Genomic DNA, 19,567 nt, shown 5'->3' on the forward strand with positions numbered 1-19,567 from the left:
AGCGAAAGCAAATTACAATCTGGTTTCCCAAAACCTCTTTTTTACATTACAAAAATAACTAAATACAACTACTTCAATAAATTTTATACAAAAAAATTCAACATAATTCGTAGATTTTATTTATATTTTTTAAATGGTATAGGTTGGCGAGTATATGGGCCACATGATGGTAAGGTCACCATCACCCATAGACAAACGCTGTAAGAAATATTAACTATTCCTTACATCGTCAATGTGCTACCAACCTTGGGAATTAAGATGCTATACTGTGCCAGTAGTTACACTGGCGTTACACTAATAATAAATGTTGACTTAGCTCATGAGGTTGTCGACATGTGGGAAGTGGATACAGCAGTTATTGTGCCGATAGTCATTTCAGCGAATGTTCTAATGGCCAAGAGCCTCAACCAACACCTTAAGAGGCTCTCGTTAGGTAGCTGGGTCAAGGGCCTGATGCAGAAGGCTGTACTCCTCGGCACGGCGCGTATTCTGAGGAAGTTCCTCTCGCTTGAGCCCTGACCACCGGTGGCTTGGACCCTGTTCCCGCCACTGGTTGGCCTCTGTATTTTAAATTTTTAAATATATTTTAGATGTTTGTATTTTATATTTAAAAATGATATTACATTTTATATGATATCATATGATATATATGAGTCAAAAAAATAAAAATAATATAATATTATTATATTACATTTTAGTATATATGTAACAAGAATTATTTTTTATATATTTTAATATAAAAGCAAAGTCGCGTCAAATTTCTAATCTAATACGGTATCACATTTGTCTATTTGACATTTCAGATTTGACCGACGCCATTTTGATATTTACGACGCTGTTACGATTCTGACAAGCTTGATCCAGTCTGCATTATACGTTGGAGGGAGCTGTTTGTTTCTTGTGTTTGTTAAAAAAATTGTTATAAATAGTGTTTATTTGTTTTACACGTAAGTAATACGATTTTATTTCTAATTATATAATCTATTGGAATGATATTACCATTATATGTGTCCAATTAGGAATTAAAAAAGTAATTTTGTGTAAATCCTGTTTCGTTAGTTTTTTTTTCTTAGAACTTTTAATTGACGTATAATTTTAGACTTGATTTCTTAATTAAATTTTAATTATCGTATACCTAATTAAGGTATATTAAAATAATTTGTACAAATATTAGTATTTCTTTTATTAATACTTTATATTACTGTTTAAATAATTTACAAGTTAGCTACCCCCAAATTTAATAAAAAAAATAATAAATTGAATATTTATTACCAACGTATATTTTTTATAATAATAAACAATTTTATTATTATCATCATTATCAGAGTCGAGATGGACAAGTGGTTAGAACGCGTGCATCTTAGCCGATGATTACGGGTTAAAACCCAGGAAAGCACCGCTGATTAATGTGCTTAATTTGTCTTTATAATTCATCTCGTGCTCAGCGGTGAAGGAAAACGCATTGGAACAGCGTGGTGGAATATGTTCCAAGCCCTCTCCTTAATGGGAGAGGAGGCTTTAGCCCAGCAGTGGGCAATCCTTGAATCACTCTATCAATTAAAAAAACTTCATCAAAATCCGTTGCTTAATTTTAAAGATCTAAGCACAGACAGTACATACTATGACATACTATGTTATTATAATGATAATAACAATCCTGTCGAATTATAAAGGTATTATAGTATTAATAAATTAAGAATGTTTTTATTTCGATGTCCTAAATTAAACTCCAAATTCGGAGATACGATAACTCGTTTGTTAATAAGATCAAATGTTCTTAATTATATCGAGAAGAACCGGAAAGAAAGTCTATAGATAAACTTTCGAAAACAAGAATAGGCTATTTGACAATGCGAAAAAAAAATTGTGAATTATTCTAATCAGTGTATATTATGAGTTTAAAAATGGTTATTCACTAACGAAAGTTGAAAATAATACGTAATTTACAAAAAAATCTATAAATAAAAATGCATTTTTTCAAACGTTGGTTGGCCGGGCTTATGATGAAGTCACTTTCTTGTTAACCTTGCTTTCCTACTATATGTACCACAGATTAAAATACAGGCAATTGACGTCACCGAACCCATAGCAGCGCCATATTTTCCAAGCAGCGTTTTTGCGCGCTATTTAAATATGCAATTTTTAATGTGATATTTTTCGGCTAATATGTACTAGAAATAAAAAAAACTTTAAACTTTAAACTTTTATTGGGTTCTTTAACCTCTACTGAATAAATATAAAATGGATTTTAAAAACCAGTCAAATAGCCTATTATTTAAAATGAGACTTCAAACTAAAATGTGTCTTTTTAAACCAACACCATAATTTGGTTGGGGGGTTATGCAAGCCCAACTGAATTCACCCAGACAAGTCTGGTAGAATTTCGTTGAAATTAGGCACATGTAAGTTTCCTTACGATGCTTTCCTTCACTGTGATTGAGATGAATTATAAACACAAATTAATGTAGACCCAGCTTCAGACAAACAGGAACATCAAATAATTAACAATATTTAATATGGTTTACAATATTTATTTTTACAGTTTTATTTACAATCATCCATTATCTTCCGTATTTAAAGACAGATTAACAATTCCCATGTCAAATTTTAATAATATTCTAATTCTACTTTTATTTATAAAAAATGTCAAACCAAAAAGTATTCATTACATTCATATTAAAATACATATAATTCTGTGACTGAATATAGCTCAACAGCTAGAAGTTATATAACATTTAATGATTATTTACAATGATGTTGTAGTAAACAGATATGTTATTAACGCGCAAAAAGTGAAGACTAGAAACCGTCCTAATTAGGACGTTTGCCTTTAGTTGTTTTACGTAGTAATACGATATAATACATCATAATTACGTAGTAATACGTTTTGCGTAATTAAAACATCTAGTTATCCCTTTTACTTATTGTTTTTATCAAGCTATCGTTTTTACTTGTAACGAAATGTAAAAATAAACTAAAATAAACGGTCCCCGGCGCGGCACACTTTTTTCTGTTGTTTAGTATGGATCAATAAAGAATAATTCATTCATTCAATTATGAACTAAAACTAGTTACTGTATAAATCTTGACCGCGTGTTTTGGTAAGAATGCTAGCAGTATTCCCCGTTGAATCGCAATTCTGATCTGGGCATACGAACCTTCCTGTCACCAGTGGAGGCAATGAGGCGAGGTCTCCTCAAAGCTTTATGATAGCAACAACAACAACAACAACAGCCTGTAAATTCCCACTGCTGGGCTAAAGGCTTCCTCTCCCTTTAAGGAGAAGGTTTGGAACATATTCCACCACGCTTTTCCAATGCGGGTTGGTGGAATACACATGTGGCAGAATTTCTATGAAATTTGTCACATGTAGGTTTCCTCACGATGTTTTCCTTCACCGCTGGGCACGAGATGAATTATAAACACAAATTAAGCACATGAATCAGCGGTGCTTGGCTGGGCTTGAACCCGCAATCATCGGTTAAGATGCACGCGTTCTAACCACTAGGCCATCTCGGCTCATTATGATAGCAAATTTCATCAAAATCGGTTAAGTAGAAGAGCCACAGACATACAGATGTGCTTTCGTATTTTTATAATAGTATAGATATAATTATATTGATTGCGTTATGTATGTATTCTGAGAACTATTTCACCCTTCAACTATGCGACGAGATAAGGTAACCTCGTACAACACACAAATTATAATTATTGTTATTTATATAATACTAGTAGATGCTTGCGACTTTGCTCGCGTTGTTATGTGTTAGGCAAAATAGTCTTTTTTTATGGTCTAGGTTGGCCGACGAGCACATAGGCCACCTCATGTGAAGTGGTCACTATCGCCGATAGACAATGACGCTGTAAGAAATATTAACTATTCCTTACATCGTCAATGCGCCACCAATCTTGGGAACTAAGATGTTATGTCCCTTTTGCCTGTAGTTACACTGGCTCAGCCCTCAAACCGGAACACAACAATACTAAGTACTGTTATTTGGCGGTACAATAACTGATAAGTGGGTGGTACCTACCCAGACGGGCTTGCACAAAGCCCTACCACAAAGATAGTACAAGATGTCCTTTCTTGGAGTAGGCTCCAAGCTCAAGTTTGCCAAATTTCATCGAATTCAGTTCAGCGGTTTGGTCGTGAAACAGCAACAGGCAGACAGAGCTATTTTCACATTCATAGTATCGATACTACACGATCCGCCCCGATCCTTCGCTCATTTGTAATGCTGATACTAAATATACTACAGAATGTCTTACAACGTTTACAGCAAATCAAATCAAAATAACATTTATTCAAGTGGGCTTTTACAAGCAATTTGAATCGTCATTTTACAATTAAGTGAAGCCACCGGTTCGGAAAGTAGATTCTACCGAGAAGAACCGGCAAGAATTACAGTAGTTACTCTTTTTAAACATTTAAAAAATACAAAGTCATGTTAGTTAAATAAAATTATTTAAATTAATATATCCTGCTTGGAAGTCAACAGGTATTAACTCCACGCTTTTTTATCATCTATAAAATCTTGTATCGAATAATATGCTTTTTCTACCAATGTAATAAAAATACAGTTCTATAAATGTATCAGTGTTTCTCTATTTCTATCTCTCTTTCTACTATATTATACATGTATTTATTGTACATGTAAACTTTCCTCTATAATCATTATATAGACTAGTTTGTCTCGCTACAACCAAAGTGTGTAAAATTAACTACGATAATTGCGTTAATGTTTTATTACATTAACTTCAAATCGCTTGAACTGAGATAAGCATGACCTCTTAAGAGATACGAGAAAAAAAAATTTGTACCAATAATTATATAATACTAAATGTGTGTATAATAATACAAATATAATTATACTATAAGATGTACGATTACTTTTATTAATACTCACATATTTATATGAATTAATAACATTAAATGCTTAAAGTATAAAAAAGTAAATTAACAGCCTGTAAATTTCCTACTGCTGGGCTAAAGGCCTCCTCTCCCTTTAAGGAGAAGGTTTGGAACATATTCCACCACGCTGTTCCAATGCGGGTTGGTGGAATACACATGTGGCAGAATTTCTATGAAATTAGTCACATGCAGGTTTCCTCACGATGTTTTCCTTCACCGCTGAGCACGAGATGAATTATAAAGACAAATTAAGCACATGAATCAGCGGTGCTTGCCTGGGTTTGAACCCGCAATCATCGGTTAAGATGCACGCGTTCTAACCACTGGGCCATCTCTGCTCTATATTTAACTGCTCTGTATTAAACTAACATGACTGTATTTTTAAATGTTGAAATGTGTCGAGTTTCTTGCCGGTTCTTCTCGGTAGTATCTACAGACATTCCGAACCTGTGGCTCCACTTAATATAGTTGTTACATGACGATTCAACATGCTTGTAAAAGCCTACTTGAATAAAGTATATTTTGATATTATTTTATTCAAGAAATTTCAAGTCATTATTTTAACAATGGGCTATTTGACTGGTTTTTAAAATCCACTTTATATTCTTTAGTAGAGGTTAAGGAACCCGGTAAAAGTTGATTATTTTTATTTCTAGTACATATTTGCCGAAAAATATCATATTAAAAATTCCATATTTAAATAGCGCGCGAAAACGCTTGGACAATATGGCGCTGCAGTCGGGTCGGTGACGTCACTTGCCTGTATTTTAATCTGTGGTACATATAGTAGACTTCATCATAAGCCCGGCCAATCAGGAGAGTTTCGTGTCACGTGACAAAAGTTTTAAAAAAAACGCATTTTTATTTATGGATTCTTGAATTAATTAAGTATTACTTTCAACTTTCGTCAATAAATAACCGTTTTCAAACTCATAATATACACTGATTACAATAATTGGCACTTTATTGCATGTGTGTACACATTCCTATGCCTTTATATGTTTTTAACATATAATACAAAGTGAGGAAGTATGTCTAGTTATAAAAGAACCTTGATAATGAGTGATTCATATGCTTAGGAAGGAAAAAACGTTGTAACAATGATAATTGTTCGTGTCTAAGTGGATCGTTTTCCTCTGATGACCTAATCTTGGTGTTTGGCATTGTCTATTGTCTTATGGCGATAATAAGACCACATATACCTGGTAAAAAACTAAAGTAACAGCCTGTAAATTTCCCACTGCTGAACTAAGGCCTCTCCTACTAAGGAGAGGGTTTGGAACATATTCCACGCTATTCCAATGCGGTTTAGTGGAATACACATGTGACAGAATTCCGATGAAATTAGACACATGTAGGTTTGATCATGATATTTTCTTTCAGCGAGCACGAGATGAATTATAAACACAAATTAAGCTAATATATATAGTGGTGCTCGCCTGCGTTTGAACCCGAAATCATCGGTTAAGATGCACGTGTAACCACTGGGCCATCTCAGCTCTTATATCATATACCAGGTCCTGGGTTCAAACAGTTGACGTATAACCCTTAACAGGGGGAAGTTAAGGGGGCCCTCTAAACTAAAACTTAAGCTTCTGAAGCTAGAAAAACACGACCCTGCGCACAAGATTGCCCATTTGGTATCTATTATAAAGGGTAATTAGTAGTTAAAGAGGGATGGGAAAGAGGGGGTAAGGGCCCAATTCTTTTTTTATATACCAGGACTCTTTACCGGGGACCTCACCTAGCTACGCCACTGTGGAATACTCCAAATTAATTAGTTACTAATATACCCTGTATCTGTATAGATCTTTAAAATTACATAACGGATTTTGATGCGGTATTTTTAAATAGATAGAGTGATTCGAGAGGAAGGTTTTTTTGTATAATACATGAACAATGTAGTAGAGAAACATTAATAATTTTATAGGTTTATAAAGTGATGTCGTAAATAAACACATTTTTGGGCTTAAATTTCGAACGGAGGCTACTTGGTAGATTAAAATAATTTACGACAGTATATATTGTAACGACATCTGTAGTTAGGGGGGTGTGTACACCAGTTTTCATGGGAACGGCACTCCGAGGTCCCGGGTTCGTCCGGCCGAGTCGATGTAGATTATCATTAGTTGTCTATGTCGTCTCGGGTCTGGGTGTTTGTGCCGTCGTTACTTCTGATCTTCCACAACACAAGTGCTTTAGCTACTTACATTGGGATCAGAGTAATGTATGTGATGTTGTCCAATATTTATGTATGTATGTTACAGATTCAAAATGCAGGCACATAGCTGTTTGTGTTGTCTAATGGCAAAAAACTGAACGTTGTCTGTTCTGTAGTATATTTAGTATCAGCATTGCAGCCTTGCGAAGCCTTGAGGGTAGAGCGTAGAACAATAAGCACTAGTACTAATCAAGATCATTAATTAATTGTTACAGAATGAAGTTACTAATTCTCTGGGCGGTCATTGCCCTCACAGCATCCGCATATGCCCGGACCACGACGAAGCAGCAACAGATCACGCCTCACATCACATCTCTATCTGATAAGGTAAGAACTGATAAGGGTTATATAATGTAACCTAAAGTAAAGTCACAGTATCCATCTATAGTAAAGTAAAGTAACAGCCTGTACATTTCCCACTTCTGAGAAAGGTCTCCTCTTCCATTAAGGAGAGGGTTTGGAACATATTCCACCACGCTGTTCCAGTGCGGGTTGGTGGAATGCACATGTGGCAGAATTCCGATGAAATTAAACACATGCAGGTTTCCTCACGATGTTTTCCTTCACCGCTGAGCAAGAGATGAATTATAAAGACAAATTAAGCACATGAATCAGCGGTGCTTGCCTGGGTTTGAACCCGCAATCATCGGTTAAGATGCACGCGCTTGAACCACTGGGCCATCTCGACTCTACTTTTGAATCGTCATTTAACAACTAAGTGAAGCTACCACGGGTTCGGAAGGTAATCTACCGAAAAGAACCGGCAAAAAACTCGGTACTATTTTTCAACATCTGTGAAATTTGTCACATGCAGGTTGCATGTGACAAATTTCATACAAATTCTGCCACATGTGTATTCCACCAACCCGCATTGGAACAGCGTGGTGGAATATGTTCCAAACCTTCTCCTCGAAGGGAGAGGAGGCCTTTAGCCCAGCAGTGGGAATTTACAGGCTGTTGTTGTTGTTGTTGTTGTATGACAACAAACACCATAAAGCACGAACGAAGCCACATACGAGAACTAGTTAAATATATATGTGATATATATGTTATCACTCGAGTATATATGTCGAGTTATGTTATACGATACGTAGGAACGTGATTGGTTCAGCATTGAACGCTAATAATTACATAAATGGGTGTATCATTATCCTATAAAGAATGGTTTGTTTACCATAGCATTCTAGCGTCATATATAGCATAGTGTTTGAAAAGCTGTTTATCTAATCAAATCAAATCAAAATAAACTTGATTCAAGTAGGCTTTTACGAGCACTTTTGAATCGTCATTTTACAATTAAGTGAAGCTACCACCGGTTCGGGTGGTACTCTACCGAGAAGAACCGCCAAGAAACTCGGTACTCTATTTCAACATTTAAAAATACAGTCATGTTAGTAAAATACAACTATATATGTATGTAATGTAATGCCTTGAAGTCAACAGGTATTAACTCCACGCTTTTTAATCATCTATAAAATCTTGTATCGAATAATATGCCTTCTTTACCAGTGTATTTTTTACAAACGATTTGAATTTATGAAACGGTAAAGTTAAAAATGGCTCTGGAATTTTATTATAGAAACGGATACCTTGCCCCAAGAAAGTGCGGAGTCGGAAAGTTGGCGTTTAAAAATCTATACATATAATAAAATTGGATTGTCTGTTTGTAATATTAAAATAACCGCTTTTTACTCATGCACGGTACATATACCAAAATAACATTTTTGACAATTTTTGTGTGTCTGTTTGTTTCGACTATACTCTGGAATGGCTTGACCGATTTTGACAAGACTTTCACTGGCAGATAGCTGTTCAAACAATGTCCAGTGACGTGCAGTAATTTTAAAATTATGTTCCTACGTTTGGGTGACTTATGTATGGAGTTGGATGCGAGTAGCTGGAGAAAGGCCAGAGTGGCGTGCACTTGGAGAGGCATATGTCCAGCAGTGGACAAAAACGGGCTGATGATGATGATGATGATGTATGAGGACATTGAAAGGAACAGCTTTCAATATTCTTTCATTTCAGGATGCGAGGCAGAAGGCAAGGACACATCCAGCGTTCGCCAGCGCGGGTCAGCGAGCTGGACTAGAGCTATGGAGGATAGAGGTACATATGATCTTATTTGTTGAAGGTCTTTTTGTTTTTTTTTTGTTGTAATTGCACAGAGTATACAAAATACAATAAAAAAGAAAAATAAGTATCGTGAACCAGTTGAGTAGATAATGTCTAAATATCAAGAAATAAAAACATGTTAAATGGTAAGTTGCCAGAAATATGAACTATTCCTTGCATCGTCAATGTGCCACCAACCTTGGGAACTAAGATGTTATGTTCCTTGCGCCTGTAGTTACACTGGCTCACCCTTCAAACCGGAACACAACAATACTGAGTACTTTTGTTTGGCGGTAGGATATCTGATGAGTGGGTGGTACCTACCCAGACAAACATTATTAAAGAACTGTAACAGTAAATATAATTTATTAATTTAAAATACTACATAAAATATAGTAATAATAATAATATAATAAATATGAGACAACATCACATACATTACTCTGATCCCAATGTAAGTTAAAGCACTTGTGTTATGGAAGATCAGAAGTAACGACGATACCACAAACACCCAGACCCAAGACAACAAAGAAAAGTAATGATAATGTATATCGTCTCGGCCGGGTATCGAACGTACCCTTGAAAACCGGTGTGCACACCACTCGACCACGGAGGTCGTCGAAAAAATAGGAAAGATATAGGCGGTCTGAGAAAATGGTGATGAGATATAAAATTTCCTTGCACCGTCAATAAATTCCACGATCTTTAGGAACTAAGATGTTATGTCTCTTGTTCCTGTGGTTTTATCAAACTATAACTTAACGATACCAAGTACTGTTTGATTTTACTTTTTTTTCTACGTGAGCAAATTCGCGGGTAACAGATAGTCTACTAAAAAAATAATGTTTCCGTCTCTCTCGTGCGTATACGTCTGTCCTTGTCGTAATTCTAATGTGCCTTGCGTTTTCCAGAACTTCGATCCAGTTGCTGTGCCCCAGAAGGATGTAGGAAAGTTCTATAAAGGAGATTCTTACATCGTTTTAAAGGTAAATGTTACCATCAGGTAACTTAAATAATTATTACCTTGGTTATATATATAAAACAATGTCCCTTACCGCTGTCTGTCCCTGTATGCTTAGATCTTTGTAATTACGCAACGGATTTTGATGATGATTTTGTTTTTAGATGAAGTTTTATATTTATAATACTTTCGTAATATAGTAAAGTAACAGTCTGTAAATTTCCCACTGCTGTGATAAGGCCTCCTCTTCCATGAAGGAGGGTTTAACAGTGTGGGTTGGTGGAATGCACATTTGGCAGAATTTCGATGAAATTAGAAACATTTAGGTTTCCTCACAATGTTTTCCTTAATCGCCGAGCTCGAAATGAATTATAAACACAAATTAAGCACATATTTATAGTGGTGTTTGCTGGGGATTGAACCCGCAATCATCAGTTAAGATGCACGCCGTCTCAGCTACTATAGTAGAGAAAGTAAGATAATTATAGAGATTTCTAATGTAAATAAATCATTTATTGCAAGCACTGGCTGAACCCTCCGAGATAGATCAGAATAACATATGACGAGGCATACCGGTAATTGACCATTATCCATAGACAATGACGCTGTAAGAAATATTAACTATTCCTTACATCGTCAATGCGCCACCAACCTTGGGAACTAAGATGCTATATCCCTTGTGCCTGTAGTTACACTGACTCTTCAAACCGGAACACAACAATACTGACTACTGTTATTTGGCGACAGAATAACTGATGAGTGGGTGGTACCTACCCAGACGGGCTTGCACAAAGCCCTACTACTTACTACCCCTAATCTTGGTAAATCCTTTCAGACTACAGCTGATAAACGAAATAATCTCGCCTGGGATATACACTACTGGATTGGTAGTGAAACGAGTCAGGATGAGGCTGGCGCTGCCGCCATCCTTACCGTGGGTTTGGATGACAAGTTTGACGGGAAAGCTATACAGCATAGAGAGAGCATGGGCTACGAAAGTGCCCAGTTCCTGGGATACTTCCCTGGTGGTGGTAAGTCGTGGACCATACATAGATCCTATTATATTGAGTCAAGTTCAGAAGTTATTTACTTGTTGGAATATTCAATTTAATTTAAACACATAATTAACAACTGGTACAGTCAACGTCAAAGTGATTTCTTAAAGGATGTAAAAATTGAGCTTCGAAATTGTAAATCAAAGTAACCTATATAAAATTAAATTTTATTAAATTATAGGAATTAAAACATAACAAAAATAATATGTACTGAAATAGTTAAAATTACATCAAATAAAATTTTTAAATATATACTTAGTCATAATATCAAATTTTGATGTGGACGGTACTTATCATCGTCAACAGTCTCTAAATTTCCCACTGCCGGGCTAAATGCTCCAATGCGGGTTGGTGGATACACGGGGCAGAATCTCGTTGAAGTTAGACAGATGCAGGTTTCCTCACGATGTTTTCTTTCACCAAGCACGAGATGAATTATAAACACAAATTAAGCACATGAGTATTCAGTCACACAGTTCAGTTTTTCTGTGTTTGAACCCGCAATCATCGGTTAAGATGCACGCGTTCTTACCACTGTCATATCGGCTCTCTTCGTACTTAGAATTTTCCTCAGAAATAATATTTCTGTAAATACAGTAACGATACATTACGAAATGCTAGATCGCCTTCTGTATCCAAGAGATTATAATCAAAATCGAAATAAACTTTATTCAAGTAGGCTTTTACAAGCACTTTTGAATCGTCATTTTACAATTAAGTGAAGCTACCACCGGTTTGGAAAGTAGATTCTACCGAGAAGAACCGGCAAGAAACTCAGTAGTTACTCTTTTACAACATTTAAAAAATAGAGTCATATTAGTTAAATAAAATTATATATATATATATATATATATATATATATATATATATATATATATATATATAGCAAAGCAGAGCAAAGCCACAGGCGACTACCAGTTATTATTATTTTAAAATCTATTTCAACTGTATATGATCACACACACACACCCACTTTTATAACATATGCTTACACACATGCACGGGTGCCCTGCTGCACTTAAAGGAAGGCTCCAACCTTTCCTGTTTAGACGAAATAAGCTGAATAAATATATGTATTTTCTTTAGCTGTCCGCTACGTCGATGGTGGTCACCAGTCCGGTTTCAACCACGTCGTCACCAACCCTGGCGCCGAAAAGCGACTCTTCCAAGTGAAAGGGAAGAAGAACATCAGAGTGAGACAGGTAATAATAAACTATTATTAATTAATTATTTGGTGGTAGGGTGAGTGAGCCAGTGTAACTACAGGCACAAGGGACATAACATCTCAGTTCCCAAGGTTGGTGGCGCATTGACGATGTAAGAAATAGTTAATGTTTCTTACAGCGTCATTGTCTATGGGCGATGGTGACTACTTGCAGGTGGCCCATATGCTCGTCCGCCAACCTTTACCATAAAAATAATGTTTTTAATTAATTTGTCTTTATTTATTATGTCTAAAAGAGCTGAGATGGCCCAGTGGTTAGAACACGTGCATCTTAACCTATGATTGCGTGTTCACACGCAAGCACCACTATATATATGTGCTTAGTTTGTGTTTATAATTCATCTCGAGCTCGGTAGTGAAGGAAAACATCGTGAGGAAACCTGCATGTGTCTAATTTCATCGAAATTCTGCCACGTGTGTATTCCCCCAACCCGCATTGGAACAGCGTGGTGGAATATGTTCCAAAACCCTCTCCTTAATGGGAGATGAGGCCTTAACCCAGCAGTGACGATTCATCATTGTTTATTTGTCAATATTAAAACAATAATTATCAATTGAAATTTAAAAATGCGAGATGGAAAACGAAATTATTTTAATTTTTTTTTTCGCAAAAACTACAAACTGCACTAATGTATTCTACCATGTTTAAAAAAGTACTTCAAAATTATAATTATTACAATATAGTGCCACAGACGAATACGATTCTACAATTCTTTGGAACTGATGGTCCGATTTTGGCGGAACTTTCACTAGCAGATAACTGATATAATAAGGAGTAACTTAGACTACAAAATTTTTTTGTTAAATTCAAACGCGTACAAGGTCACGGGCACAGCTGGTTTATTATTAAGGCCTCCAGACCTATTATGACTCTAAATCAAAATATTTTGTTCCCAGGTGGACCCTCTCATCTCCTCCATGAATAAGGGCGATTGTTTCATCCTGGATATTAATAACGATATCCTGGTCTACGTCGGGGAGAAGGCGAAGAATGTGGAAAAGCTGAAGGCTACCTCGATGGCCAATCAGATCAGAGACCAGGACCACAACGGCAGAGGAAAGGTGGAGACGATTGGTGAGTTTTAAATTTAGAAGATTAAGTGACCAATCGCGTGATAGGCACCGTGCAGAAACAATAGAGGGCGTTATAATCCCGACAGTAGTGACACCGTGCGAGTAAAAAAAGAAACTTCCCAGACACATTGGTGGCAGGCTGGCAGCTGTCAAGTCTGTAAATATGATTTTACAATGATCAAAATTATAAAACATGGTTTTTTTTCCAATTAACAATGAAAGTAATGAGCGCTGCAGATGGTGTTGATAATTTTTAGATGGGAACCAGTTATTTGGATGTCTACTAAAAGAAACAACGGTTATAGGTTAGATTCAACGATCGACGAAAATTAAACTGTCTTCCATAACAGTTACCCACAAAATTGGTGATTTTTATATAAATAAAATCAAATAGTACTTTTTAAATACTTGAAGGTATACTTACGTGTGTTTTATAACTGCATTTATCCATTTCACTCTTTTATCCCTAAGCCATGGTATGTGAGTACTATTAGTAGGGAAATAGTAAAATTTTACACCCTTAAAGTTGTTTGGATGTATTACGGCATTCAGAAATACAAAAATACATTTCGACAGCTCAAATTATCAAAAATTAACACGATAATTCAGAAATATTTTCCGTTGTTTGACAGTAGAATTTCTGATATTGAGGGTAAAAGTTTTGAATATGAGTCACGAGATGGCAGAGTCATGGCTACGCACGGTGCCTATAGGTTTTGAAAAAGCAACGTAACTATGTCAAAGTATTTTATTATTGTACTAACTTATTCGAAACTTCGTAAACTGTCAAAAGAAAAAGAAAAAAATCTATATTGCCAGTGAAAATTATTTTGTTAATTCATCAATTGATATACAATCATTTGATAAACATAAACATATATGTATATATAAATATGAGTCAACATCACATACATTACTCTGATCCCATTGTGAGTAGCTAAAGCACTTGCGTTGTGGAAGATCAGAAGTAACGACGGCACAAACACCCAGACCCGAGACGACGTAGACAACTAATGGTAATCTACATCGACTCGGCCGGACGAACCCGGGACCTCGGAGTGGCGTACCCATGAAAACCGGTGTACACACCACTCGACCACGGTCGTCAAATAAACATTGAAAATAACATTTTTTACAATTTTTGTCTGTCTGTTTGTTCCGACTAATCTCTGGAACGGCTTTACTGATTTTGATGGTACTTTTACTGGCAGATGATTCCTTTTTTCTTAAATTCAAACGCGTACAAGGTAGCACAGCTAGTAATATAAATATGTGATTGTTAATAAAAATAAATCTCTAACCTTGTTTATCTAGTCATCGCGGCCCCATTATCCTAACCCTAGGGCCTCCTATAGGTTAAAGAGGGCCTCTGATTATATTTATAAGCCGTTAATTAATTACAGATCAATACTCAAGCGAAGCTGATATCCAGAAGTTCTTCACGTTACTGGGATCCGGTAGCAAGGACTTGGTTCCCGAAGAAAGCGCTGGTGGTGATGACCAGGTAACTTGAGGATACCAACAAATCAAAACATACTGTAGACTTTTACAAGCACTTTTGAAGCGTCGCACAACCACTTTGTGGAACCAGCTTTCGCCGGCGGTTTTTCCTAACCGATACGACATGGGAATCTTCAAGAAAAGAGCCTACTCCTTTCTTAAAGGCTGGTATCGCACCTGCAAGCCCCCTGGTGTTACAGTCCATGGGCGGTGGTAGTCACTTTCCATCAGGTGAGCCTCCTGCTCGTTTGCCACCTATGCCATAATACCACCGGTTCGGAATGTAGATTCTATCGAAGAACCGACAAGAATTACAGTAGTTATTCCTTTTTCAAGACATCAAAATACAGTCATGTTAGTTAAATACAATTATATGATCGATTCGGCCGGGAATCGCTCGTGGTGTATCTATGAAAACCGGTGTTTTTTTATGGTATCGGTTGGCGGACGAGCATATGGGCCACCTGATGGTAAGTCACCATCACCCATAGACAATGAAGCTGTAAGAAATATTAACTATTCCTTACATCGTCAATTTGCCATCAACCTTGGGAACTAAGATGTTATGCCCCTTGTGTCTGTAGGTACACTGGCTCACTCACCCTTCAAACTGGAACACAACAATACAACGTCGTATGGTAGAATATCCTGATAAGCTAGTGAACTTAAGATAAGAATATTTATATATATTGTATATATATGAAACTCCTAGACAGATTTTAATGAAACTTAAAATGCTCTCTAAGTTTGAATTTTACCTAACTTACAAAGTATTTTTCGAGAAATTCGTAACAAACATACAAACATACACTTACGAATATAGCACACCTGGAAGCCTAAATTGATCATAACACTCAAATATAATTCAATCCCAACCATGTTACATAAATACATGTCGAACTGACAACCTTTTTTTTTTTATAAATCGGTTTATTAAAACTTTCAGACGTTCGAGAAAAATGAAGAAAAATCCGTCATTTTATCAGAAGTATCTGACAGTTCCGGAAAGTTGAAGATAACTCCATTGACAGCGCCCTTCAGACAGGAAATGCTCAAATCACAGGTGAAATATGCAACAACAATAGCCTGTAAATTTCCCACTGCTGGACTAAGGCTCCCTATAAAGAGAAAGTTTGGAACATATTCCACCACGCTGTCCCAATGCGGGTTGGTGGAATACACATGTGACAAAATTTCTATGTAATTAGTCACATGCAGGTTTCCTCACGATGTTTTCCTTTACACGAGATGAATCACAAACACAAATTAAGCACTTGAATGTTCAGTGGTGCTTGGATTTGAATCCGCAATCATCAGTTAAGATGCACGCGTTCTAACCACTGGGTCATCTCGGCTCTCGAAATATGTATTAATAAATATATAATATAAAAAAAACTAAAAATACACGCTTTTTGCTTTTTAAACAAAAAAGTAACGTAATTATTTTTTTTTATATTCCTGACAGCAAACTCTTTCATTTTATACTCATAACATTTCAAATAGCCAGTCCGCCATTTTGAATGTCTGCCATGTTGGATATAAGTCACATACAATTTAATATGTCTTAATTTCAGGAAACATATATATTGGATACAGTAAGCGGCAGTATTTACGTGTGGGTCGGAAAGCAAGCTACACAAAAGGTAGGTGTATATTTAAATCAAAATAAACTTTACTCGAGTAGGCTTTTACAGGCACTTTTGAATCGTCATTTAACAATTAAGTGAAGCTACCACCGGTTCGGAATGTAGATTCTACCGAGAAGAACCGGCAAGAAACTCAGTAGTTACTCTTTTTCAACATTCAAAAAATGCAATGTCAAGTTAGTTAAATACAATTATTTAAATTAATACATCCTGCTTGGAAGTCAACAGGTATTAACTCCACGCTTTTTTTATCAGCTATAAAATCTTGTAATTATTTATTTACTACCTACGACATATAAACTGTCAACCCTATAAATCATCACATAGCCTGTGTTGAAATTCATCTAAAACGTTTCAGCTGTTTAGTATAGATGAATACTCAAATATAATTAGATAATTTCTGACTTCTTATCTTAACCACAGAATTCAGAGGCGTCAGTTGATATGGGGGTCCCTCAAGGATCAATTCATGGACCTCTTTTATTCCTCATATACATAAATGACTTACTTGTTGGGTACGAACATGATATAGGATCGTTATCTGATGATACCTCCTTAGTTTTTAAAGGTAATAGAATACAGATACAAAATGACGATTTAAACAATGCTATCACTGTTATTGTAAGCTGGTTTAGTGTAAATAATCTTAGGTAAAATAAGATAAAAACAAAAATTTCAAAATAGCCTTTAAGGTAGAGTAAACTAGATCGATAGATTTATGGAAACATAGTAGAAGCCTGGATAGGTCGTTAGTGTATTATAAACCGTTGGATGTTAAAAAAAATTGTTTTTTTTTTTCAGGAAAAGACAGAAGCGATGGCGAAGGCTGAACAATATCTGTCATCGAAGAATTATCCATCATGGGTGAGTTTTTTTTTATTTTTTTCTAAGTCACTCATAACAAGCAAAGTGCATTTACAGTAATATATGTGTTATACTTGGTAGGACTCTGTGCAAGTCTAGGTAGGTACCATCCACTTAGATAATCTACCACCAAACAACAGTACTCAGTATTGTTGTGTTCCGGTTTGAAGGGTCATTGTCACTACAAGCACAAGGGACACAACATCTTAGTTCCCAAATTTGTTGCTGGCTTCTATGGTCGAGTGGTGTGTACACCGGTTTCCATGGGTACGCCATTCCGAGTCGATGTAGAAAAAGTTAATTAGTTGTCTACGTCGTCTCGGGTCTAGGTGTTTGTGCCGTCGTTACTTCTGATCTTCCACAACACAAGTGCTTTAGCTAATCACATTGGGATCAGAGCAATGTATGTAATGTTGTCCAATATTATTTATATATAAGCTGTTACCTGTGGCTTTGCTCGCGTAGAAAATATGAATATATTTATACCTTTTTTTCCAATTAAAAAGTAAGTAAAATGAAATATTATCGAGCGAGCGCTACGACCATCATTTTTCTTTTTGCCTTTACGTGATTAGACCCCTGAAGAACCGCCATACTGGTACAAATGACCAAATTTTTTTGTCATTATCATCATCTCCCGCTCTATCAGTCTTTAGACTATTTGTGTACTAAAATTTCATTTTAATCAGTCCAGTAGTTTTTGCGTGAAAGCGAGACAAACAGGCAGACAGAGTTACATTCGCATTTATACTATTAGTCTGCATTTTTGGACGGTGGTGACCACTTACCAACAGGAGGTACATGAGCTCGTTCTCTTACCTAAAAAGAGCACTTTTTAGAAGAAAACGCCTGGAGTTAGGCTCGGGTTTAAAGGACACTGATTACTGTAAATAACAGCATTGTAAATCTGTTCATTTGAAAATAGCAACTATGCGAGTTCCTTGCCGTTTCCTCTCGCTTAAAACTGTATCAAAACGGTGGTAGTATTTAGTTATTGACGAATCAAAATCGACGGGTCTTTTTTTATCAAATTAATTAGATAAATATTGTATATGCATAGAAAAAGCCAGGAGGCGATCGTTTCATTCCCAAGGTGTGCTATCAAACATAAACTCACTAATTTTACAGCGACTTTTCGCACACAAGCGTTCCTAAACATTTTTTTTTTAATTTGGCAACAGAAACATTTTGTACGCTTTCTGGGATCTTGTTGTATCGTAATTAACATTTCATTTGAAAAACAAAATGAGTCGAGATGGCCCAGTGGTAAGAACGCGTGCATCTTAACCGATGATTTCGGGTTCAAACCCAGGCAAGCACCGCTGATTCGTGTGCTTAATTTGTCTTTATAATTCATCTCGTGCTCAGCGGTGAAGGAAAACATCGTGAGGAAACCTGCATGTGACAAATTTCATTTATTTAATTGGACTAACGGAATTTATAGGCCGTTGTTATTGTTGAAAACAAAATGAATTTCAAACCTCGAACCCAATGTTTCTCAGGTACACGTAGCCAGGATACCCCAGGGAACTGAACCGGCTATTTTCAAGCAGTACTTTGCGACGTGGCGCGATGTCGGCATGTCGCACAACCGACTCGTCAGGTCTGTAGGTGAGTGTCATATATATATGTATATGTTGAATAAAAAACCTATCATAATAGGCTATTTGACTGGTTTTTAAAATCCATTTTATATTATTTAGTAAAGGTTAAGGGACCCAGTAAAAGTTGATTTTTTTATTTCTAGTACATATTTGCCGAAAAATATCATATAAACGTAGTGCGTGTTTTAGTGCGTCAAATTGTAATCTATACTCACCCTTAAAACTCTTACCCTGTTCGACGGTAGACCACAATAAATGCGTAACTACCGACCAAGTAATAAGCTATTTGACAATGAGAAAAATAAATTGTGAATTACTGTAATCAGTGTATATTGTGAGTTTAAAAATGGTTATTTACTAACAAAAGTTGAAAATAATATTTAATTTATT

The 19,567-nt window shown here is 36.0% G+C and overlaps 1 protein-coding gene across 1 annotated transcript; it reads left to right on the forward strand.

Moving 5' to 3' along the window:
• Window positions 1-831: 831 nt before the first annotated feature.
• LOC124542097 (gelsolin-like) lies at window positions 832-19,398 on the forward strand. Its single transcript, XM_047120030.1, has 13 exons — window positions 832-947; window positions 7,349-7,460; window positions 9,162-9,242; window positions 10,160-10,234; window positions 11,045-11,240; window positions 12,351-12,466; window positions 13,387-13,564; window positions 14,967-15,067; window positions 16,010-16,126; window positions 16,638-16,706; window positions 17,511-17,573; window positions 19,076-19,184; window positions 19,367-19,398. The coding sequence occupies exons 2-13, from the start codon at window positions 7,350-7,352 to the stop codon at window positions 19,396-19,398; spliced, it is 1,248 nt and encodes a 415-aa protein (XP_046975986.1). The 5' UTR covers window positions 832-947; window position 7,349.
• Window positions 19,399-19,567: the final 169 nt, after the last annotated feature.

The sequence above is a fragment of the Vanessa cardui genome, chromosome 30 (assembly GCF_905220365.1).
Source record: "Vanessa cardui chromosome 30, ilVanCard2.1, whole genome shotgun sequence".
NCBI classification, from domain to species: Eukaryota; Metazoa; Arthropoda; class Insecta; order Lepidoptera; family Nymphalidae; genus Vanessa; species Vanessa cardui.

Excerpts from the sequence above, each read along its gene's own strand:
- LOC124542097 (XM_047120030.1), top strand. The coding sequence starts at position 7,350 with ATGAAGTTACTAATTCTCTGGGCGGTCATTGCCCTCACAGCATCCGCA. Across the intron at positions 11,241-12,350 it reads GGGATACTTCCCTGGTGGTG|CTGTCCGCTACGTCGATGGT; the intron begins GTAAGTCGTGGA and ends TATTTTCTTTAG. Across the intron at positions 13,565-14,966 it reads AGGAAAGGTGGAGACGATTG|ATCAATACTCAAGCGAAGCT; the intron begins GTGAGTTTTAAA and ends AATTAATTACAG.